Source organism: Hemitrygon akajei, chromosome 1, assembly GCF_048418815.1.
Source record: "Hemitrygon akajei chromosome 1, sHemAka1.3, whole genome shotgun sequence".
NCBI lineage: Eukaryota > Metazoa > Chordata > Chondrichthyes > Myliobatiformes > Dasyatidae > Hemitrygon > Hemitrygon akajei.
Genome location: NC_133124.1, coordinates 112,145,532 through 112,170,294, shown reverse-complemented (window position 1 = coordinate 112,170,294; position 24,763 = coordinate 112,145,532). Strand labels below are relative to the sequence as shown.

Genomic DNA, 24,763 nt, shown 5'->3' with positions numbered 1-24,763 from the left:
AGCAGGAGCCAGTCCCAACGCCCCCCTTCCTCACAACAGCAGCCCCACCCAGTGGTGACGCCGGTAAACAGCAGGAGCCAGCGCTCATCAGCCTCATTGTGCGACCGCATCCCTTACATAAGCACGCACAAAATACTGGAAGAACTCAACAGCCCAGGCACGCCCAGACCTTTCATCAGGACCAGAACAGGGTCTCGGCCTGAAATGACGACGATTTACTCTTTACCACAGATACATACTACCTGGCCTGCTGAGTTCCTCCAGCGGTGGGGTGGGTGTGTGTGTGTTGCTTTGGATTTCCAGCATTTGCAGATTTTTTTCATGTTTGTGTCTGCAGGAGAGCTTGTTCTCAGCAGCCCTTGCTGCACAAGAGCCTCCGTTTTCATCACAAGAAAATAAGGGAGAGAAACGAGAAGACATTTTGCCTTGCACGCTGTTCAGAAAAAAAAATCAGTCTCATCAGCACAAAAACAGGCCCTTGAGGAACCTTTCTACACCAATACTACACTTAAAATCTTAATTTCCCCATGTTCCCCCAAGTTTTACCATTCACCCGTACTATGGGGACGTGGACCAAAGAGAGCTAATACACTTTGTGGTGTCTATGGAAACATGTCCGGAAGTCAGAGGCACAGAGACTGCAAGTCTGAGAATTGAGTCAGGCATGACACTTCAGGCTGGCAAGTTCTGGGGTTGGAAGCCCGTGCAAATCCAGAGTCCAAGGCCAGGCCGTAATCGGCAAGTCCTGGGGCTGATATCGAAGATTGAAGCCTGAAGGTCAAAGTCTAAAGTTGGCGAGGTTCAATGCTTGAGTCCCTTTGGTCAGTCGGTCTAGAAACTAGAAACCCGACGTCTGTAAGTCTGGACCAGGCACTGTAGGTTGGGAGCCGAGAGATGGTGTGTTCTGGGTTTGGAGACCTGTTGGCGTGTGAGGGAGGGAGAAAGGGGTTTGTTGTGTCGCTGTTGTTCTTGTGTTTTTCAGTGGAACATTGTGGGCGCTAGATAAGGTGATGCTTGTGAACTGCCCCAGCACATCCCTAGGTTGTTAACTCGAACTCCATTTCACTGCGTGCTTGTGATTAATAGGTGAATCTGAATCTGAAAAGTGAAGCAACAGCCCGATGTAGCCATAATTACAGCTTCCAATATCCTGGGCTCCTCCATCAGATCCCTGGGCACGCCTTCCGCCATCAGCGGGACTAGTCCAGCAGGCAAGTGGCACAGTGGTGTTAGGTGGAAGGGAAATCCCAGGCCAGGAGCTCAAAGTTTTCCCTCTTTCTCTTTCCACAGATGCTGCCCATCGGCATTCTTCCAGCACTTGTTTGCTTCAGCTTCGAGCAGATGCACCTATTTTTGTTTCCCATCTTCATGGAGTCTCAGGGCATCGGGTCGTACGTGGGAGAGTCCCACCTTTCACTTTCTCTCAATGTTGAACGACATTCAGAAGAACCAGTGAGAATGACTGAGTTGGGAGCTCAGAGCGGCCGTTGTACTGATTTGTAGACTCAGACAGCGACATGGTAGTGTGGTGGTTAGCTCAACACTTTACAGGACCAGAGACCCAGGTTCAATTCCTGCCACACTGTCTGTAAGAGAGTTTGACCATTCTCCCGGTGACCATGTGGGTTTCCCCCGGGTGCTCCGGTTTCCTCCCACAGTCCAAAGACGTACCGGTCATTGTAAATTATCCTGTGATTAGGCGAGGATTCATATTGGAGGGTCGCTGGGAGGTACAACACCAAAGACCTGTATCTGAACAAGTGAATAACATTCAGGCTCAGACATGAAGGACATCAGCCAGTCTGGGTCTGCAGGAGGCAGCGGGCGAGGAAAAACACTAAACTTCCTCCTCACTGCCCCCAGTGACCACTGGACCGACCCTCCGGACGGGGCGCTTCCAGGTGCGCTGAGCGGACGTCCGTCAACCGCGGGGGCGGGGCTTGGCTCCATCCTATTTCGACTCGTCGCCTTTTCGAAGCAGGAAGTGATGTTATTTGGCTGCGTCTCCGCCGTGATTGGTGCACGGTAGCCGGTCGTTAGCGACGGCGATGGCGGAGCCTACAGCGGCGGCGGGAACGGGGGGTGAGGTCGGGGATTGGGTCCGGGATTTTGGAGGTGGGCACCGGGCCGTGGATGTGGGGGTGTGGTCGGGGCTTCTGATACCCACATTCCTGGCACCGCGACTCGGACACCCGTGCCTGCCCTCCCCCTCCCGCTCCCCCGGCTCGGACGCTGCCTTTGGTCCCGTTGCTCAGTTTGTGTGGAGCAGAGCCGATGTGGCCAGTGTTTTCTTGCAATGACCCATCTGCCGTCCTTTCCCCATATCATGTTCCTCAGAAGCCAATCGCAAACGATTCTCTGAATTGCTAATTATTTCCCTATGGCTCATATCTGTGACCCCACTGAAATCTTAGGCTAATACCGAAAGGAAATGCTGCGACGAACTTTAATTGTTTTTGTAAAGTTTACCGGTAGTTTAGCTGTGTAGTATTTTATTAAATTTCCAAAGAAATTATTAACTCCTTATCAGGTGTAGTCTCTTAAGTGTCACTAGAGTTGATCTGTTAAATGTTTGCCTTTGTGTTGTAGATCAGGGCACTGATGTGAAAACAGAGAACAACTCTCTGTCACCAGGAGTTGCTGACCATGAAAAGGAGCTTGCAAACAACGCTTATCAAGCTTACACAGTAAGTATTGGCTTGTTGAGAATCACAGAGAAACCGAGCGGCTGTAAGTCATGCCTGTAAGCATTATATTTAAATTTTACCTTTCACGTTCCGTTCTTTCTCATTTGTTGATCTTTATGATATAACGACTAAAATAGTAGCTGTCATATGCTCGAAAGGTCAGGCAGCACCTGTACAGGGGAAAATGGAGCTGATGTTTCTGTTTAATAATGACCTTTCATCAGAACTTGGCCTGCTGATTATCCCCAATTTTTTTCTGTTTCTATTTCAGATTACCAGCAAATGTCTCTTTTTGTTTTCCCGTATTTCTTCCTTTTGGGTTGCTGTCACTGTCTCTGTTTGCTGTACTCTTTTACTCAGCACCATTTCCTGTAAAAGAGCTGTAGTATGATATGAAGAAAATAACACGATGCCGCTTGTCCTGTTTAGCACAGGAAATCCAAAAATGTTGTTTGCTAATTGCTCTCCCATGCTGAGAAGTGGGAAAACCTGTCATAAGGACAACACAGAAACAGGGCCTTAGGCCCAACTTGTCTGTGCCAACTAATGTCTTGAGCTAGTCCCAATTCCCTGCATTAGGTCGTTATCCCACTGAATCTCTCCTGTCTATGCACTGACCAAATGTCTTCTAAATATAATTGATATAACTTCCTCTGGCAACTCATTCCATATACACGCCACCCTTTGTGTGGGGGGAAACCCGTCCCTCAAGTTCCCTTTAATCCTTTTAGATTAAACCTATGCTTTCTGGTTTTAGACTCTCATAGCCTGGGAAAAAGCTGACTGTCCACTTTATCTGTGACTCCCATGACTTTATAAACCCCTGTTAGCCTCCTTTGCTCCAGGGAAAACAGTTCTTGGTTATCCAGTCTCTCCTTGTAGCTCAAATCTTCCAGTCCTGATAACATCATTGCAACACATTTTCTGTGCCTCTTCTAGCTTAATCATTTAACCTCTATAATTGGGTGACCTAGAGTAGAGGATCCTCTATAAAATGCACAGATTGAAGCGAATCTTTTGGGCCATTACCATAAGCCCTTCAGATCTGTAGAAAAGGATGTAGACTTGTGGACCTGTAAAGCTCCATAAAATAGCTGTAGAGATCAGGAGCATCTTATTGACTCTAACCCCATCCAGAGAATTTCATGTGTAATGTTGCGGCAAGCAGAAGGTATTTTTCATTGCTCTTTCCTAACAGTTTTGTTTGACCAGTCAGGGTTGTTAGCCCTGAGTTGAACCCCTTGACCAGTTTGGCGTCCAAAGTAAATTTTATTATCAAATATCACTATATTCAAACCCTGATATTCATTTTCTTGTGGGCGTACTCAGCAAATCTATAGAATAGTAACTATAACAGGATCAGTGGAAGATCAACCAGAGTGCAGAAGACAACAAACTGAACAAATGCAAATATAAATGACTAACAATAAGTAATGAGAACATGAGATAATCAGATAAATAATCCTTACAGTGAGATTATGGCTTGTGGGAACATCTGAATGGATGGGCAAGTGAGTGTAGTTATTCCCTTCCGTTCAATAGCCTGATGTTTGTGGGGCAGTAACTGTTCTTGCATCTTGCGGTACGAGTCCTGAGGCTCTTGTACATTTTACGTATGCTTGTTATGGTGAAGTGCAGAACCCCTGTACGATTCTCTCCATTTCATATAGACAGTATCATGGATAAATGCTTAGTTTACCTAAAGCTAAGGGAAGGTGTAGCTTCTGCAGTTTGACACAGTGCTGTAAGAGGGCAGCACAATGACATGACTAGTAGAGAGGGTCCAGTGGCACAGATTCAGTCCTGATCTCCAGTGCTGTCTGTGTGGAGTTTGCATGTTCCCCTTTGACAATGAGAGTTTCTTCTGGGTGCTGCAGTTTCCTCCGGCATCCCAAAGAGTGTGCAGGTTGGTATGTTAATTGGATTAAGGTGCTGTTGGTGTGTAGACAAGTGATAGAATATTGGGGGAATTGGTGGGTTTGTGGATTAGGGTAGGATCAGTGGGGAAAATGGGTGTTTAATGGTTAGTATGTACTTGATGGGCAGAGGTCCTATGTTGTACTGTAACTATGGGACTGTTTGTTCCAGGAATGAATTTTGTATCATGGGCCATTCTCTGGCTGTTTTCTGGACATTTTGCTCTCTCTAAACTTTGCTTGCTACTCCCATTACTGTTTTTATTGATCCTCTGCGCTGTGGAACATTAACAGGAATTTCTGTAAGATAATTTGCTGCAAATTGCGGTTGCTTTTATGTGTGCAATTATGTATTTCTTCATTTCAGTCAGGGCAGTTCGACACTTGCCTCCAGTACCTGTGTCATCTGCAAGAACTAAACAAGGATGATTACAAAATATCCCTGAATCAAGCAGTGGTGGAATTCTATAAAAATGGGCAGACCTTGACGGACACCTTGAGGCAGACACTCAACTTGCTGAAAAATCAGGTAAGTACCCAGAACTATAAACATTGTCTGACTTTCTCACGCTTTGAAATATCAATGAAGTGCATCCTAAGTCAGTTCCTATAGCAGTTTCTCCAGAAGTCGTTAAATTCTGCTTCCTGTTTCATCAGTCATTGCAAATGTATCTAGTGCATGATCTAACTATCTTTTTAAATCCTTGTTCTAATAGTTAATAAATAATCTCTGTCTTAAACTTGACCTAGTGTGTAATTGTTGCTTGTAGAAGAGTTCCATGCTGTTTCCACACTTGGTATAGAAATGTGTCTGAAAAGTTTGACTGCTCTGGTCCAGGGCTCCCCAATCAGACTGACTGCACTATCAGTTCTCCTCAATATCTGGAAAACCTTTTTCATTGTAGAGGGGATACAGACACAGTTTATGAAATCTGTTTTTGTAGCTTAACTCTTGGTGCTCAAGGTGCCATTCTATTAGTTCTACACCTCACTTTCTCCAAGGCCAGCTTTCTTGCTTGTGTGCTGTATCCCTTGTACTCTGGTCCTGGGCATTCTCTATGCAATGCTGTTATTGGCTTCATTATTGATATTTTGTTAATGCTAATTTTGGTGAGGCCCACCATTGGTTTAATGCTCATTTCTTTCGAGAGTGGTGCCTACTATTCTCTATTGTGAACTTTGTTGCGATAATGGTGGAAGTGGGCAGGCTGTAAGGTTGGGGACTGAATTGAGGCCGAAGTGGAACAAGTCACCAGCTGAAGGAAGACAGGTTTGAGGGTGCAGTCGTGGGTGAAGGTGGGAAGATAGAACAGAATTCTCAGTGTATCCATATCCGACCTCTCGGGAGAATGTTGCGCTTGGGAGAATAAATGTGCACTTGATTGCTGCAAACTGTTCAATTTTTCTAGGTCCATTCCACAGTGGAAGAAATGGATGGATTGGACGATGTTGAGAACAGTATGCTCTATTACAACCAAGCAATTATTCTTTACCACCTGAGGCAGTACACTGAAGCTATATCCATTGGGGAGAAACTTTACCAGTTCATTGAACCCTTTGGTAGGTGTGCCTCTTTCCACTCGGTGTTCTAGTAAATTGCTGGTATAAATCACTCCATACCTGGCTAATTAATGCAGATTCAAACTGGTTTTCAAAACTAGACCGGTGAGCTGATAAAACTATGTTTGAAGTAGCAACACTTATAGCAGCACGTTCTGGGTCAGTAGCACTTTGTCAGAATTCTGTCTTTGGACTTGAGGTGCTTAATGGTCTGCTCACTAAAATCTAATTTAATTTTTATGTTGTTTCTATCTCCAACTTTTAAGCAGAAGAGAAATTTGCCCAGGCCCTGTGTTTCTTGCTCGTTGACCTTTATCTATTGACGTACCAGCCTGAGAAAGCTTTGTTGCTGCTTGCAGTTCTGGAAAAGATGATCTCACAAGGGAACAACAAAAATGGCAAGTCTGGTGAGGTCAGTATAACTGAGCTATATGGAATTGAACAGAGACTTCCTGAAGAGAGGTGAACAGTGAAATTTAACAAACTGGAGAGGGTGAAGTGTAATGGGAGCAGGAGTCAGGAAGTCAATCGTGAATACAACTATGATCATGGATAATTTTTTACATCACGCAGTTCCTCAGCTGAGTGCCTGGAAAAATGACTGATTACACCCTTGAGTATACTTAGTTGCTGAGTGCCCAAAGTCCCTTGACAGACTCGACTAGTAACCACAGCCACCACTTACTCTTGTCCACACTGCACCAGAATATGTGGTTGTCGGATCGGACTCTACAGCCTCCTGAGTACCTACCAAACGACAATCCTTTAGGAAACCACCACACTCGCCTTGAATGATTACGTTGCTACTGCCTCTGATATGGGGATTTCTGAACAGCCATGGGGCTCAAGTGAAGAAATTTCTCCACCTTTCATCTAAATGATCAATGCCTTGTTTGTCAGGGTGATTCCTGTTGCGTGCACAATCTGCATTGGTGTTTAACTCCAATGAGGAGATATCCGTGTTTGAATCTGATGTTAAATGAAGTTGAGTCATTTGATGAAGCTGGTTCACAGTACAAAACTGATTCACTTGGCATGGCTTGAATGTTGATTCAGTGGCTTAATGTTGCAACGTGAAAGTGATGGCAGCAAGGCCATGAGTTAATTCTGTCTCATCAGGATAAGGAGATCTATGCTATGTTGAGACACAATGTGCATTCCACGTTAATCCCACTATCACTTTGGGGTTTGCCTATTTACATCTCGGCTTAGGTGTGATTTCTTTATGGTTAAAGTGATTCCTAATCTGAATATGTTTTGCTGATTCAGGGTTATCAGTTTGGGCATTTGAGCAATTTGAGTCTCCAATCTATTTTTTTAATACTCATCCATGTGATGTGAGCGTGAATGAGATGGTCATCTTTTATTGACTACCCTTCAACTCCTCTTAAGAAAAAGGTGTTGAGCCATTGCCTTTTCTAAGAAAGTTCTCACTCTTGCTTTCCACCCCAGATTATCACACTGTACATCATCTATTGATCTTAAAGAAATCTTTTTCATTAATTACATTTTTTTAAAACAGCATTTTTTGTTACTACTCCCCATAAGTACCAATGGAGTATTATCACTGATCCTCGGAACACTCAGTCCAATTGACACCATCGGTTATTAGAGGGCAAACTTAACAGGTGAATCTTTTCCTGGAGATCTGAGCCTGCGTGAGCCGTGAAACTCCATATCGGGAAGTGGATGCAAGGAATTACTTTGCAAACCTTTCATTTTGAGGAGGCATGTGGTGTACAGTGTGGAAATCCTATTTCTTGTGCATCCCTGGATATCTTCATTCTCATTGGTATCCGTGCTTTTGCTTGTTCAGACTCTTCATTTGCTGCTTAAAACCTGCATCTTTGATTATCTACCCTATTGTTTTTCTCTGTGATCCTGTGTGATTTTTGACATTGGACTTGGTTTATTCTTGTCACATGTACCAGAAGCAGTGGAAAAAACAGTTTTGCATGTCCTCCATACAGATATTTCAAAACATAAATACCTGTATGTAGAACAAGGCAAAGCGGAATGCAATAACAGAATGCAGAATCTAGTGTGTTACTGCTGCAGTGCAGATAGATAGTGAAGAACAAGGACCATGATGAGGTAGAATGTGAGGTCAAGGGTTCATTTTTAACATGCACTAGGTCTAAATGAGTCCTATAACAGCAAAATAGAAGTTGTTCTTGAGCCTGGTGGCCCAAGTTTTCAAGCTTGTTCATCTTCTCGCTTGTGAAAGGGGGAAGAAATTTAGAATGTCTGAGATGAGAGGGATCTTTTATTATGTTGGCTGTTTTCTTGAGGCAGTAGGAGGTGCAGGTGGCCCCATGGAAGGGAGGCTGGCTTTTGTGATGGATTAAGCTGCTTGTCCCCAACTCACTGTAATTCCTTGTGGGCTTGGGCAGAGCAGTTGCTGTACCAAGCTGTGTTGCATTAGGTAGGATGTTTTCTGTGATGTCACTCATAGTATCTTGTTTAATATAAATATGTTACTATTACAAGGGAGAGAGAAGGTGCTCAAAAAGCCAAAAGATCTAAAAGTACAAAAGTCACCTAGACCAGAGGGTTCTGAAAGAGGTAATGTTAGAAATTATGGAGGCATTAGAAATAATCTTTCAACAATCATTGGACTCTGGCATGGTGCCAGAAAACTGGAAAGTTGCACTCTTCTACTCTTCGAGAAAGGAGAAAGGCAGCAGAAAGGAAATTACAGACCAGTTAGCCTGACCTCAGTTGGGAAGATGTTAGAGTCAATTGTTAAGGACGAGGTGATGGAGTACTTGGTGACACAGGACAAGATAGGACAAAGTCAGCATGGTTTCCTTCAGGGAAAATCCTGCCTGACGAACCTGTTGGAACTCTGAGGAGATTACAAGTAGGATAGAAAAAGGGGATACAGTGGATGTTGTATATTTGGACTCTCAGAAGGCCTTTGACAAGGTGCCACACATGGGGCTGTGGGAAAGTTACTAACATGGTCAGAGCATTGGCTGATTGGTAGGAGGCAGCGAGTGGGAATAAAATGATCCTTTTCTGGTTGGCTGCCAGTGACTAGTGATGTCCTGCAGGGGTCAGTTTTGGGACCTCTTCTTTTTATGCTGTATATAAATGATTTAGATGATGAAATGGATGGGTTTGTTGCCAAGCTTGCAGATGATACGAAGATTGGTGGAGGGGCAGGTAGTGTTTAGGATGCAGAAGGACTGAGTCAGACAAGGTGAGGTTTGATAAGTTACTGGTGAGGCCTTACCTTGAGTATTGTGAACAGCTTTGGGCTCCTCATCTTAGAAAAGATGTGCTAGCATTGGGGAGTGTCCAGAGGATGATTCCAGGAATGAAAGGGTTATCATACGAGGAATGTTTGATGGCTCTGATTCTGTTCTCGCTGGAATGTAGAAGGATGATGGGGTGATCTCATTGAAACCTTTCGAATGTTGAAAGGCCTAGACAGAGTAGATGTGGAAAGGATGTTTCCCATGGTGGGAGAGTCTAGGATAGAGGGGCGTCCATTCAAAACAGAGATGCGGAGGAATTTCTTTAGCCAGAGGGTGGTGAATCTGTGGAATTTGTTGCTACGTGCAGCTGGGAGGCCAGGTCTTTGGGTGTATTTAAGACAGAGATTGATAGGTTCTTGATTGAACATGGCATCAAAGGTTACAGGGAGAAGGCTGGGAAATGGGGTTGAAGAGGAGAAAAAAAAGTATCAGCCATGATTGAACGGTGGAGCAAACTCGATGGGTCAAATGGCCTGATTCTGCTCCTATGTATTATGGTATTATGTTATCAGTTCTTAACTCTGCCCAGTGAAGATCTTGGACATGTGCATCTCTATATGGTTCCAAGGATTCACTCTGATAATGGCTGTAGTTGTGATGACAGGCCACATGCAGAAGACTTTTGTAGTTCTATGTTGCAGCATGAAAATAATCTTAAAGGAAAAAGATCTGAAGTGGACAATCAGAATATCAGATTTCATTAGCAGGATAGTGTTCAGAGTGGATGTACTTCAAAGATTTTCTTTGCAGCAGATTTCATAGAGCAACGCAGCTCAAAATGGTTGTTGTGATATGTCTAGTGTAGTGGGTAGTGCTTGTCGCTCTCACTTTCAGCTTCCACCACTGGCTAGCAGCCTTGTGAAAAGGAGAGCTGAATATGCAAGTCTCTCCATCAGCAAGCCTCATGTAGTACCTCTTTGCTGGTGACACGTGTAAACTGAACTCCTTTCGGACTCAGACGAAAATAAAGAGGATTGTGAGGAGGTCTGGCTCCGGCACACGTAGCACACAGGTGAGCCAGACCCCCAGGTGTGGGTAAATAGCCCCATTGCCTGGTGGACATCCTCAGGAGAGATGAAAGCTGTGGAGTAAACCCAGACAGTAAATCTGGAGTACAGCCCTTAAGGAGGCTGGAACATCTTTCCGGCAGCACCTGCAGCCAAGCTGGTGCCAAACATATTGCTTCATAAGCTTTCCTTTGGACTACACTGGTGAGACCGAGAGGGGGATCTTGATACCTGGGCATCTCAGGATTTTCATACCTTCTGCCCAAGCTTATGATGATGTTCGTCACCCATTGTCCTTTGAGACAGATGGATGCCAACCACCACAGCTTGGAAACAGGCCCTTTGGACCAACTCATCCATGTTGATCGAGTTACCTTCCTGAATTGGGCGCATATCCCTCTAATCCAGGGTTCTCAACCTGGGGTCCATGGACCCTTTGCTTACTGGTATTGGTCCATGGCATAAAAAGGTTGGGAACCTTTCCTATGTATGAACCTATCCAAATCATCTTCATATTAAATCATTGCTCAATGATAGATTTGAACAAGATGCTGTGTATATTTGCAAATTTGTTTTGCAAATCATTTTAAAGGCCGTTAGGTCATAAGACATAGGAACAGAATTGCGCCATTTGGGCCATCAAGTCTGCTTCGCCATTTCATCATGGCTGATCCTTTTTCTCCCCTCCTCAGCCCAACTCCCTGACCTTCTCCCCCCCCCCCAGTAATCTTTGATGCCACGTCCAATACAGAACCTATCAATCTCTGCCTTAGATACACCCAATGATCTGGCCTCCACAGCTGCGTGTGGTAACAGATTCCACAAATTCACCATCCTCTGGCTAAAGAAATTTCTCCACATCTGTTTTAAATGGATGCCCTCTATCCTGAGGCTGTGCCCTCTTGCCCTAGACGTTCCCCACCATGGGAAACATTCATTAAACATCCATTTCACTTCTACTCTGTCTAGGCCTTTCAGCATTCAAAAGGGAGATCTCCCCCCACCCATCCTTCTAAATTCTTGTGAGTACAGACCTAGAGCCATCAAATGTTCCTCATATGATAACCCTTTCATTCCCAGAATTATCCTTGTGGACCTTCTCTGACCCTCTCCAATGCCAGCACATCTTTTCTAAGGTGAGCCAAAAAATGTTCACAGTACTGAAGGTGAGGTCTTACCAGTGCCTTGCAAAGCCTCAGCATCACATCCCTCAGCTGCTTCTCAGCTCTCTGCCTAGCTTTCTAAATTCTCTCTTCAGGCTTTTTCTTCCTATGTCATTGGTACCAATACGTAGCAAGACATCTGGCTGCTCTCCCTCCCTCTAAAATGCTGTAGACACGATCCGAGATGTCCCTTGCCTCGGAACCTGTGAGGCAACCTGCCATCTGGGTGTCCCATTCACATCCACAGAAATTAAATGTAGACCAAATCCAGGGAATGCCGGAATCAGAGGAATGTATTCTGACATTTATTGCTGTGTTACAGGACATAATTTAGACATTAGATAGACAGAAAGCAGCCAAGATGGAAAATCTGAAATAAAAACAGGATGCTAAAAGTACTCAGCCCTGTCTCATGCTGGGTCATCAGCCTGAAATGTTAACTCCTCTCTCCACAGACTTGCTAAGTATTTCTAACATTTTTTAAAATGTTTTTAATTAAATCTTAACCTGCAAAGTGTACTCATTGTGGTAAGTGTCAATACAAAGTTTGCTAGTCACTTCTCACTGTTGTATATATTTCATTAGGAGTTTGAGGAGATTTGGTTTGTCACCTAAAACACAAACTTCTACAGATGTACTGTGGAGAGCATTCTGGCAGGTTACATCACTGTCTGGTATGGTAGGGTGGGGGGCAGTGGGGCTACTGCACAGGATCGTAAGAAGCTACAGAAAATTGTAAAACTAGTCGGCCTCATCATGGGTACTAGCCTCCGCAGCATGCAAGATATCGTCAAGGAGCAGTGCCTCAGAGGTGGCATTCATTATTAAGGACCCCCATCACCCTGGACATGCCCTCTTCTCATTGTTACTGTCAGGAAGGAGGTACAGAAGCCTGAAGGCACACACTCAGCAATTCCGGAACAGCATCTTCACCTCCGCCACACTTTTTTCCCCCTGTTTTTGCACCATTTTTGGTTTATCTATTATAACGCACACGCACTGTTATTTTTCTATATAGCATTGTACTGCTGCTGCTAAGTTAAGTTTCACCACATAGGCAGATGATATTAAAGCTGATTCTGATCTGTATGATTTGAACAAAGGCTTGCAAAGATGCCGCCAGTCAGAAGGTTGATGCCGGAGTTATGGTGGAAGCTGCCAAGTCTAAAATTCATCAGGTATGTGAATAATTTATCTTCAGCCAGACTTCCTTTTGTCCAAATATAAGTGGTGTGGGGGCGGGGGGGGGGGGGGGGGAAGGTAGGCAGGATTTATAAAGTGAACAAAATTGAAGAGTTATGATGTAGTAATCTGTTTTCAGTGGCAGGTGAGACTGTGTTGAAGGACACTGATTTAAAATGAAGGATATAAAAACCAAAGCTGACTTAATTTTCTTGAAAGCTCTGTTTGAAATGCTGGTGAAAGTAATAAGCCTCAAAGGATAATTGCTCTAAAGGAAATGAAGGCAGAGTCATGGGGATGTGGTTGTAAAGGGAACGATGGACTGAATGGCCTTTGCTGTAAAGTGGAAATTGATTTCTTGTCACATGTACTAAGATATAGTGAAAATCTTTTGTTTGCCATTCTAGACAGATCATTTGAAAATGTAAGTACATTGAAGTTGTACAAAGGGAAAAGCAATAACAGAATGCAAAGTTTAATAATACAGCTACAGAGAAAGTGCAGATCAGGCAGACCGAGAAAGTGCAAGGGTAGACTGTGAGATCAGGGGTTCATGTTCAGCATATAAAAGATCCAATCAAGGGTCTGCTATCAGTGAGATAGAAGCTCTCTTTTATAATGTTCTCAAGCTTTTGTACCTTCTTCCCAATGGAGGCAGAAGAGAGAATGACCAGTGTGAGGGGTCAGGAGTTGACTCCTTTCCAAGGCAGCAGGAGCTGTAGACAGAATGATGGAGTCATTAGAGGGGAGGCTGGTTTGTTTGTTGGACTTCACTGCATTCACAACTCTCAATAGTTTCTTGAGGTCATGGGCAGACTAGCTGCCTTTACCAACCAGATAGGATGCTTTCATTTGTGCATATGTAAAAATTGCCTTGTGTCGTCATGGACATGATGAACTCCCTTAGCCTTGAGGAAGTAGAGGCATTGGTGTGCCCTCTTAGCCATAGCATCTATGTGATTGTACGAGAACAAGTTGGTGTATTTACACCATATGATTAGTCTTCTATTCATCCTTGGGTAAGAATTGAACATTGGCCCAACTTGGTTCAAAATAGGTGGGAGAAAATGGAGCTTCTCTTGCACTTATTGTGCTCACGATGGAGCAAATGTGATGTGTGTGCTTAACCAGGTATGGGTATATTTATCTTGTCAGGCTTGTAATTTTCTATCTTTTCCCAATTGAAAGCATCATCTTTGTTTGGTAGAGAGTGAGATGTTGACCCAATTCCATCTTTGTGTAAGCGCCCCAGGATTCTCTGAAACAGACCAAATGTATTCCATTTATAATGCTTATGGCTTACAAAGGCCATCTCCATTTTGTTTTCTTTTTGCAGTGTAAAGTAAGAGCTTATGTCCAGATGAAATCTTTGAAGGCTTGTAAACGAGAAATCAAATCTGTTATGAATACAGCTGGAAATGTAAGTAAATCAGGCATAACTGTTTCTGCTCTGCAAATCTGTAATAAATCTTGGGAATCTTTTAATCTGTGTGCATTTTCCTTCCTTCACTGTCTGATATAAATCTGGGTATGGGTGGATGGAGGTTTATGGCAATCTTAAAACATTAAATGTTGCACCACAGGGAGGGATTTGACCCATGTGCCTGTGCCAGCTCTTTGAAAGGACCATCGAATCAATCCCAGTCTCCTACTCTCATCCTGCAGTTGTATAAAAGTATCAATTTTCTTTTTTAAATAGCTATTCTGGAATTTGTTTTTCCCTTCCTGGTAGTTTAACTGGGTCATAACAATCAGTGCGTTTAAAATTCCCCGTTGCCCTTCTTGTTCTGTAAATCTGTCTTGTGGTTACTGACCTACCTGCCAGTGCAAACAGTTTCATTGTGAGGTTCAGCTTGCTGTTGTGCTCCTGTGAAATATGAATACACAGAACATTGAGCATGCAGCTTCTAATTCAACTATATGTGTTACTGATAACACATCAAACTCTTTCTTGGGCTCTTCTCCAGAGTATTCAGTTTCTTTGTATCTGGTGACTATTGATTTCTGGGTTGTTTCCTAACCATAATGCAAGTAAACACAGGCATAGTCTGTTCATCTCCTCTTGCCTGCTTTGCCATTATTGGCTGACATTGTACTTCATTGCCATTTCTTCATTAACCATATCTCTTAATTCCTTCAACATCCAAAAATGAGTTGCTTCTGTCATGAATGTACCCATTTTCTGAGCGTCTGTGCTCCCTGGGAGGAGAATTTTAAAGATCCTTCACTGTCTAGTGAAGGAATTTCAACCAATCTCAGTCCTGAATGGTGGACTCCTCATCAGGCTGTGACTCCCAAGTTTAGACACGACAGCCAGGGAGGATTTTGTGTGTTTCCATGTTAGCTTATTTTGTTCAACACAACTACAGGTCTGGTCTGCTTAAGCTCCTTCAGTTCTAATTTTAGGACAAGCCGGTGATTCTGACTCTGAACCTCTATTGGATTCTTTATCATGCCGTGTATCTTTCCTTGGGTAGGGAGGGCAGATCTCCACCAACTATTCCAGATGCAGCTTGCATGGATGTCCTTTGCTGCACTGCTTCGGGGCTGTAGAAGTGCCTTGTAAAGGCTTGATTTCACCCATGAAGTGTGCATGATTGCACTAGATTTAACAATTAGTTATGGCGTGGAGTACCACTGTACCAGGTTGAGGAGAGGGTTGTCTTCACCCTCCGTTTTTTTCGTCATATGCCATTATTATATATTAAAAAGAGCAACTATATTTCATATTTTAACAATTATCTAGTGCCTTTCAAAACCTTGGCTTAAGCCAAGTACAGACAATGCAGTGATTTTTGAAGTGTCATCACATTTGTACTGTAGAAAATCTGGCAGACAATTTGTGCACAGCAAGCCTCTATTAACAGCAGCAAAATAATGATCAGATAATCTGTGTAAGTGATGTTGGTTGGGCTAAGATGTGATCATGGAAGAGAATCTGGAATTTGAGGCAGAGAATGGTCCTATGGGTCCATCTTGTCCTCACAGGTTGAAGAACAGCCATCCAGCATATTTCCGTATCCCAGATTTTGTGTACAGTATTTACAGGTTCAAATGTCTTTTTATTGTTCTAATTACATTCTTTTTTGCATAATTTGGCTTTTCTTGTGAATGTGGTGCCCCTAGTGCTATGTACTTGTGATGCTACTGCAAGTGACCTTTTCATTGTATCTCTGCTTAGGTGTACTTGTGCATTTGACAATAAACTCAACTTTGATCTTCTGAATATTTTTTAAGATAACGAAGATTCCACTGCTCTTCTTTAACCTGTTCCCTGCTCATGTGAAAAGGTGCTGTACTGGGTGTGATGACTGAGATTTTGTTCTTCAATCTTTAGAGAACTTTTGGAATTTTACAGGACTGTGCTCAGTAGAATCATGGTTAAGGTTAAACAGTAAAAATCCAATTTATTTATATATAAGTGAACAGGTTTGTGAGAAATGTAATCTTTGTATGCCTGGCAATTGACATCATTTAATAGATTTTGTTTTCCAAACTTGAAGTTAGTGTATACAGTAGGATTATCATTGTAGATTTTGGTGGATTATCATAATCGGGCTTTGATTTGTCATTTTTACATGCACAATGCCTGTGGATGTAAGTACCTATCTATTTTATTTATTCTTTCACAGTCGGCTCCATCACTGTTTCTGAAGAGCAATTTTGAATATTTAAGGGGGAATTATCGAAAAGCAGTGAAACTATTGAACAGTGCCAACATCACAGATCATCCTGGGTTTCTCAGCACAGGTAGGAATCCAAAGGGCACAAGTTTTACATTGAATTAATTATTGGTAAATTGAAGTTGTAATCACGAGCTTGACAGGAGAAGCGCTCTTAAATTTTGATTGGTTCTTCAGTTCTCCAGGGAATGAGAAAAAGTCCTAAACTGCTTTCTGCGAAACAGATTTCCTTTCTACCTTGTTCCAGTGAGCTCTTAAAATATGCTTGTTCTGTTCATCCTCGTTATTATTATTCTACGGTCAGTGGTCGAATACAAGCTGTCGTTTCCAATGCTAGCAGGTGTTTGATATAGTACTTTCAGCATAACAAACCATTTGAAGTCAGTGCAGAGACAGGTCATTAAACAAAGTCACCGAGTCACATAAAGAAGTGCAATTGTGGTGTTTATGGGTGTAATTCTATTGCTTTGGGGTTTGGACAGTTAATTATTGTCTGTGGTGTACAGTTTAAATTGGAGATGTGTGAGGGGACTGAACTGAAGAAAGAAAGACAGAGCTTACAGGCTAGAGTTTAGAAAAGAGAGAGAGAGTCCATAAATGAATTTGAAATCAAGGGTATTGAGCTATGTTGTATGAGCTCTATGAATCTCCAGCCTACCATATCCATGTCAAGCCTTTCCCCATCAACTCTAATCACCTTTGCCTCCATTAGCACTATGTCCTTCTATGTCTTGCCAATTTAAGTGTCTGTCTCAAAGCCTCATAAATGTAGTAATTGATTCTGATTTCACTGCCTTCCCTGACATGTTCCAGCTATTGATTACTTTTGTGTTTTTCTTACTCTGTTTTCAAAAACCTTGTTCACTTCTCCTTCCTGTGGTTTGTTAGGTTGGATGTTGCCCAATAAATAAAGAAAGCAGTATTTCTGGGTGAGTGGGACTTACTGCAAATTAGCATACAGACACTAGTTTGGAATGATCCCGGGTTTTTAGAGGGTAGAAATAATAATATTGGATTAGTCCAGCTCAGTTAACAAAGACCTGGATCTTGTTTCAGCAGCTGTTTAGCTGATGTGGATGGAGATGAGCAAAATGGAAACAGGTGTGTCTGTCTGGAGATGAACATGTTGGGTCTTAAGCTCATCTCTGTACGGACACCCATATTTGTGAGTTAACTTGGGATCAACTCAGTGTCTAGAGATTGGAGCTAGGGAATTAGATCTGCAGACAAAGCTTTAGTTTTCACAGGATTTTGCTGCAGGGAATATTACTTATTTAGTCTTTAGGGAATATAGCACAATATTCAGGCTACCACTTCAGTGGTATATCAAGGAAACTCGTGTCTTGGCAGTACGGTAGTGTAGTGGTTAGTGTAATGGTTTACAGCGCTGATGATTACTGCTGCTGTCTGTAAGGAGTTTGTACATTCTTCCCGTGATCAGGTGGGTTTCCTGTGGGTGTTCTAGTTTCCTCCCACAGACATACGGTTGTAAGTTGCGGGCATGCTATGTTGCCACTGGAAGCGGCACACTGCTGCCCTCAGGTGCATTGTTTACGAAGCTAGGTAAGAAGTTAAACATCTTTTCAAAAATCACCAAAGCCAGAAACTTTCTTCAGGGTTTTTAATGAGATAACTTTGTGAAACTGCAGAAAGTTAAGCAAAACGCGTATTAGATTCAATACAGAATAGTCATGCCCTGAATATTTAACATTATCGATTATTCTCATAATCAGTATTAAATAAGGTAATACACATATGCAACAATCTATAGCTATGCCATGGACTAGAGTGAACTTATGGTGCAATGATAGCTTAATACTGAATGACGATAAACATTATACTTCCTTCAAAGTACATCCAGTAAATGTTTATCAATATTAAGAAAGCCTAAGTCTCACAGATATTGCTGTTTCAAGGGGAAATAAGGACTTGACGGGGATGGATATCTTTCTACCATTTTTGCGCCAAGTCAAAGTTCAAATTAACCTGTGCAGGAAATGATGTTTTTTTAAAAAAAATACAGCTTACAAACAGGAGGTGATGTTTGTACAAAATGAACTGCAAACAAAACAAACAGTGCCTCTAGAGGCAGAACACTCTCTACCTGACATCCACGATGTCAAACTTAACTAAATTTCAAATGATCATTTTGTTCAGTCCATCAAAAGAAGGGCAGTCTCAGAAACTAGTCCTGAAGCAGACTTGCTGTTCTCGCTTCGAAAGCGTCGACCTTGATGAAGCACTGTACTTGCTCGTGGTATTATCTGATGAGCAAACCGGTGACAGAGTGCTCACCCAGAATGACGATTGCGTGTAGTACCTGTGAAGTGAGGTGTGCCTTCCTAATAAGTCTTCCAATTCGCTGCAGCCCCTCGGAGTCGAGAAAGGGACAGAGTTCACTGAGGTAACTTTGGATTGGAAGAAGTTCCTGCTTTGTGATGATCCTCTGCGTACACTTATGTGCACCGATGGTGTCTCTGTCAAGCACCAGGAGAATCTCAGGGGAAGAGTTGGGTGGGGGGGATCTTGTCATCTATAACCATTAGATGTGAACGACCGTGTGCTGCTTCAGGAGTTGAGTTTTCATCCCTGCTGGGAATATGGTCCAGTCAGCAAGAGTTGGCAGGGTTAAGCAGACATCTTCTATTATTAACTCTGCAACAGATCCACTGGCTCTGCTTCTGTTAACTTCTGATGTTCGAGGACGTATGTTTAGAATGTATCACCACAGCCTGGTGCAGTCGGTGAGGGCTGTGCAGTTGGTTCACTGGTAGCTTCTATTGAAAGATGGGCCACTGATGCATTTGGTGCAGTGTTCAGCTCGTGTGTGCTCTTATTAAGTGGTGAACACCCATGCGTTTCCAAGTTGGGTGACTTTGGGCACTTCTCGCCTATACCTTAAATGAGGGTTCTTCTTTCTTTGGGCTTGAATATGAAGCAGAGGATACAAGTTCAGGAGGAGGAATAGGTGATTTGATGTGAACCATGACAGGAATCTGGTTCCTATCTTTGTCTGTTGCTTTGATTCCACCATCTGAGCAACCATGTCATATTAAAGGACTTGCCCCAGTGGTCTGTTATTCAGTCACCTTCCTCTAGACACAACTACCACTGTCCAAGTCAGCTGCTTCCCATACACCTTGGCCACTGCACAGGCAGCTTCAGCTTCACCCTCCTGCTTGAGCACGTTCACTGTAGCTTCTGCACGAGCTTTCTCCATGTCCGTGCTTGCTTTTTCAATTACCCCTTCAGCTTTGCGCTTAGCATATGCTTCTATTCTTGCTGCTTCAGTTCTGGCTCTGCCTTGTGCTGCAGCTATATTAAGTGTGGTTTTGCTAGAGCAGGGGTGTCAAACTCATTTTAGGTCACGGGCCGGATTGAGCAAAATGCAGCTTCATGCGGGCCGGATCAGTCGGACGCGTGCGAACGCAGCTTTCGTTGCCTCCGTTTTTTCAGCCTGCTCTCATGTGTCTCAGTCTCTGCTATAACTACAAAGTGTTTCACTTTACAAATTCCGTTTCTTATGAAGAAGACTGCCGAATAAACACTAAAAACCCTGAAAACCTGGTACCTGAATAAACTCAGCATTAGCCATATCATACGCCATAGGCGCTCCGATTACTGGGGCCAGCTTTAATAGTAATTAGATATTATCTCGCGGCCTGCGGGCCTTGAGTTTGACATATATGTGCTAGAGTGTTGCGAAGATGCCGCGTTCAGACCTCATTTCCAGGGCTAGCCAATTGACATTGTTGGGGTCATTGTAGCGTACAGCATTCAGATGCATCTCCCGTCTGTGGCGATGCCTTTGAAGATGAGCTATTTTTTTTCACTCTACAGCCCTCTCAGTAAATTGCGTGCAAAACTAGGTAAGGAGTTGAACACCTTTTCAAAAATCACCCAAGTTGGAAGCTTTCTTCAGGGATTTTGATGTGAAAACTTAGTGAAACTGCAGAAAGTTAAGTAAGACTTATTAGATTCAATACAGAATAGTCATGCACTTAAATATACTAATATTGATTATTCTCATGATCAGCACTAAGCAAGGTGATCCACACTTACAACATTCTATAGCTATGCTGTGGTCTAGATCGAGCTTGTGACGCAATGGTAGCTTAATAGTGATGAACAATAAACCTAATACTTCCTTCAGAGTACATCTACTAAGTGTTTACCAATATTAAGAAAGCTTTATCTGTGAGTCTTTTGTTGTTTCACGGGTAAACAAAGAGTGGATGGGGATGGGTGGCTTTCAGCCATGTTTGTTCCAAGTGGAAGTGATGTAAAAGAAAGCTTATGAACAGGAGGTGATGTTTATATAAAAAAAGAGCAGCGCCTTTAGAGGCTGCCCTCAGAACATCCTCAGACTATGTTGGTCATTAATGCAAATCATGCATTTCACTTGTGTTTCGATGTACCGTAGATTCCGGACTACAGAGCGCACCTGATTAAAAGCCGCTGGCTCTAATTTTAGAAATAAAATCAATTTTTTAATTGTACAGGCCGCACCGGATTTTAGGCCGCACCGGATTTTAGGCCGCACCGGATTTCCGGCGGACCGGATTTTCGGCGCACTGGATTTCCGGCGGACCGGATTTTCGGCGCACTGGATTTTCGGCCGCAGGTGTCCCACGTTGTAATATGAGATATTTACACAGAAAGATATTACACGTGTTGGGCTTCAAATTCTGCCCTGTGTTCGTTTTGGAAGAGAGACAACCAACACCGGATTACAGTGCAGCGTGGCTTTATTGCAGAACGCGTTTTGCCTTCCCCTTACATTCTGCTCTTATTTATACTCCTTTTTCCCCCAAACCAAGCCCTCGCTACACATATTTGGTAAGGCTAAACTTTGTTATACCTACCGGTATTTGGTAACATCGGACACTTGTGTCCTTATTGGCCCGATACCATTCACACACGAGTTTTACTGTTTTTTTGTTTACTGAATCGCTAGCAGTTTCGGTGCAGCGGAATCCTCAGTTTCGCTCCCTCCCTCCCTTGTACTGCTGTCTAATATCACGTGAGCCATTCCTGACCTGAAGCGGCAGTCCCAAATTAAATCCTAACACTCGTGAGGATTTTTTAAACTTTTAATTAAATCCGTATGGTAACATAAACAAATACATATTGCAAATGCTTTTTTTCGAACCGTGCCTGTAACACGGCTACTTTTAAAATACATACCTATCGGTAACACACAAATTAAGTTGGGTATACTTTTTTACTGAACAGTGCATGAACAACATTCCAACATCTCCTAACGACTGGTTAAAAAATATATATATTCTGCAGCCTACCAGGAAAAGTTATTGATCGCCTTCTTCATCTTCCTCCTGCGCACTAAAACCATCAAAGTCCTCTTCTTCAGTGTCCGAATTGAACAACCTCAGGATCTCATCACTCACTTCAATCTCTTCGTTGTCGCTCTCACTTGAGCGCACGCGATCCTCTTCATCACGCAGCAGTCCAGCCTTTCGAAACCCGTTGGTGATGGTGGATGTTGTGACATGGCTCCAAGCATTTAGGATCCACTGGCAGACTTGAGTTAAAGATGCTCTTCGCATGTGGCCTGTTTTGGTAAAGGATTTCTCGCCGCTCGTCATCCAAGTCTCCCACTCAATGCGTAGTGCCACTTTAAATGCCCGGTTCACGCTGATGTCCAGTGGCTGCAAATACTTCGTGGTGCCCCCAGGAATCACAGCTGGAATTGAGTTTGTACTCTTGATGGCAGCTTTCACTGAATCTGTTATATGAGCCCTCATGCTGTCCATAACGAGCAACGCTTTTTTTATGTGAAAAAATCCCCCCGGTCGCTTGGCGTAGCACTCTCTGAGCCAATCCTTCATTAGACTCTCCATCATCCAACCTTTCTTATTGACTTTCACCATGATTTCTTTTGGGAATTTTTCCTTTGGCATTGTCAGCCGCTTAAAAATCACCATCGGTGGAAGCTTTAGTCCGGATGCTGTGCAGCTCAGAACACAAGTAAAATGCGTTCTCTCATGGCCACTTGTTTTCAGTATGATGGACGAGTCACCTTTTTTATTAACAGTCCGAGTGAGAGGCAGGTCAAACGTCAAAGGTACTTCATCCATATTTATGATTTCATCTGGCCCGATGGAATTCTCCGCTATCTTTGTTTGAGTGAATGTGCGGAAGTTAGCAAGTTTTTCCTCATGGTCGGGAGGGAGCTGCTGACAGAGAGTCGTGCGTACCCTGATGGACAGGCCTTTTCGTCTCATAAATCTAAAACACCACGATGGCCCACCTCTAAAATCTTCGATTTTCATTTTGGTGGCGATTGCTTTAGCCTTCAGTCTGATCTGCACGGTGGAAACACCGCGGCCGCCTGCTCTCTGTGTGTTAACCCAGTCTTCAAGAAAGTTTTCAAGTTCGGGCCATCTGCTGTGATTACCTCTGAAAGCTTTTGTCGTCTTTTTGCATTGATTCAGTTCTTCGCGCTGGCGTCTCCACCGTCTCACCATCGATTCATGTATGCCAAGATTACGCGCAGCAGCTCGATTTCCTTCTTCAACCGCCAGATTGATCGCCTTTAAATTAAAAGATGCATCATATGCTTTTCTTCAAGTGTTTTCCATGTTGATGAGGGTGAGTACAAATGACTGATTTACAATAACTTAATTGTGAAAGTGCGCTTGATTTATCGTACAATTTCATTGGACCTCTGTGAACTACTCATCAATTTTATTGGTCTACTGTTACGAGGCAAAATGTTTTGGCGGCATGGGAAAAAACCATCTATTAGCCGCACCTTATTATAAGCCGCTGTGTTCAATGCTGTTCAAAGCATGGGAAAAAAGTAGCGGCTTATAATCCGACATCTACGGTACATGTGACAAATGAGCTCTATCTTTCATAAGGGACATTAAATCAAGGTTTTTCAGTCTTGAATCATATTTAAGATTTCACAGCTTCATATGTGAATTGTTTGCCTGGTCCTTCTGGTGTCTAATATTCACTTCTCAAGAAACATGGTCATTTTTGGGAAATTGTGCAATGTGCACACTCTGTTGTATTTTCTGCATTACAGCAGTGATCACACTACTTTGGGAACTTCTTTAAGACATTCTGCTGTTGTTTTTTTTAAAGATTAGATTTATTTGTGGCATGTACATCAAAACATGCAGTGAAGTGTGACATTTGTGTCAAATCAAGTCCTCAAGGGTTGTGGGGGCAACATAGCATGTCCACAGTTCACTAGCCCTAATCGTGCATGTTTAGAAACTGGGGCATCATGAGAAAACCCACAAGGTCATGGGCATTACGTACAAACTCCTTACAGACATCAGCAGGAATTGACCTCCAGTCATCACTGGTGCTGTAAAGCAGTTGTGCTATTGTGAAAAGTGTAGCCTAAATAATCCGTACTCATCTAATGTGTAAGTAATGTCCAGAAGATTTGATAGATGGTGGTGATGCAGAGCTGTGAAATGGATATTGTCAGGGTGGTATCCCTGAGGTTGGGATATCGATGAGAAACAGATGGACCAAAGATAAAGTGCTAGTGGTGTTAGTGTGGTAGGAGAACCATTCAAGTTATAGGGTGAAAATTTTGATTTCATCTGCAAGTATCAGGACTTATTACAACTTAAGTTTGAATGTGGGTGTAGCAGGTAATGTTGGATCTTCTATCTAACTAATATAGTTATTTATCTTTCTCATTCATTATTCAGTGTCACTGAAGTATCATACAATGTCTTTTAGGTTACATCATGTTGGGTTTCCATGACTACCTTCATGTGGCCCCTTGGCCAAAGTATGTTACTCATCCATGTGGGGAAAAATCTTGTCTGGTTATTTATATGAATTTCGGTCTAGACATGTTTGAAATAAATCTCCAGTAAGTGCTACCTAAGATTTGCCCAGACTTCTTCATTTTATTTGAAAGGGACTTTTACTGAATATATTAATTTCCTTACGTGCTCTTTATTGACCACAGTAGTGCTCATTCTTATTTGTTTACAGAATGTTGCAGCACAAAAGGAGGCCAGTTCACACTTCGTGCTGCTGCTAGCTCATGAAAAATCACTGCAATTGGCCTCACAGCCTCATTCTTTGTGTTTCTTACAAATTTCAAATATGTACTTATTCCCTTTTTTTTAAAGTTTCCTTTTCATGCTGAATCCTCCTGATTGCCTTCCTGTGCCAAAAAATTGTCTGTTTTTCATAAATCCATCTTGTTGATTACTGAGCTTCCTGCCAATAAAATTTTTAATATATTTTTTCCTTTTCTTCTGTCAGTAATTTAATATTTATCTTAATCTTATGCCAAAATGCT

General features: G+C 42.8%; 1 protein-coding gene across 3 annotated transcripts in view; it reads left to right on the top strand.

The window, feature by feature from the left end:
* Positions 1–1,983: 1,983 nt before the first annotated feature.
* Positions 1,984–24,763, top strand: part of cnot10 (CCR4-NOT transcription complex, subunit 10) — a 40,818-nt gene continuing 18,038 nt past the window's right edge. The window contains exons 1-8 of one of the 3 annotated variants that reach the window (XM_073050083.1): positions 1,984–2,082; positions 2,590–2,687; positions 4,971–5,132; positions 6,013–6,163; positions 6,430–6,575; positions 12,700–12,774; positions 14,115–14,198; positions 16,411–16,528. In XM_073050083.1, the coding sequence (XP_072906184.1) occupies positions 2,049–2,082; positions 2,590–2,687; positions 4,971–5,132; positions 6,013–6,163; positions 6,430–6,575; positions 12,700–12,774; positions 14,115–14,198; positions 16,411–16,528 (868 nt within the window). In that variant the 5' untranslated portion in view covers positions 1,984–2,048. Of the gene's footprint in view, positions 2,116–2,589; positions 2,688–4,970; positions 5,133–6,012; positions 6,164–6,429; positions 6,576–12,699; positions 12,775–14,114; positions 14,199–16,410; positions 16,529–24,763 lie in introns of all 3 variants that reach the window. The other 2 variants (XM_073050078.1, XM_073050077.1) reach the window with 2 other exon arrangements.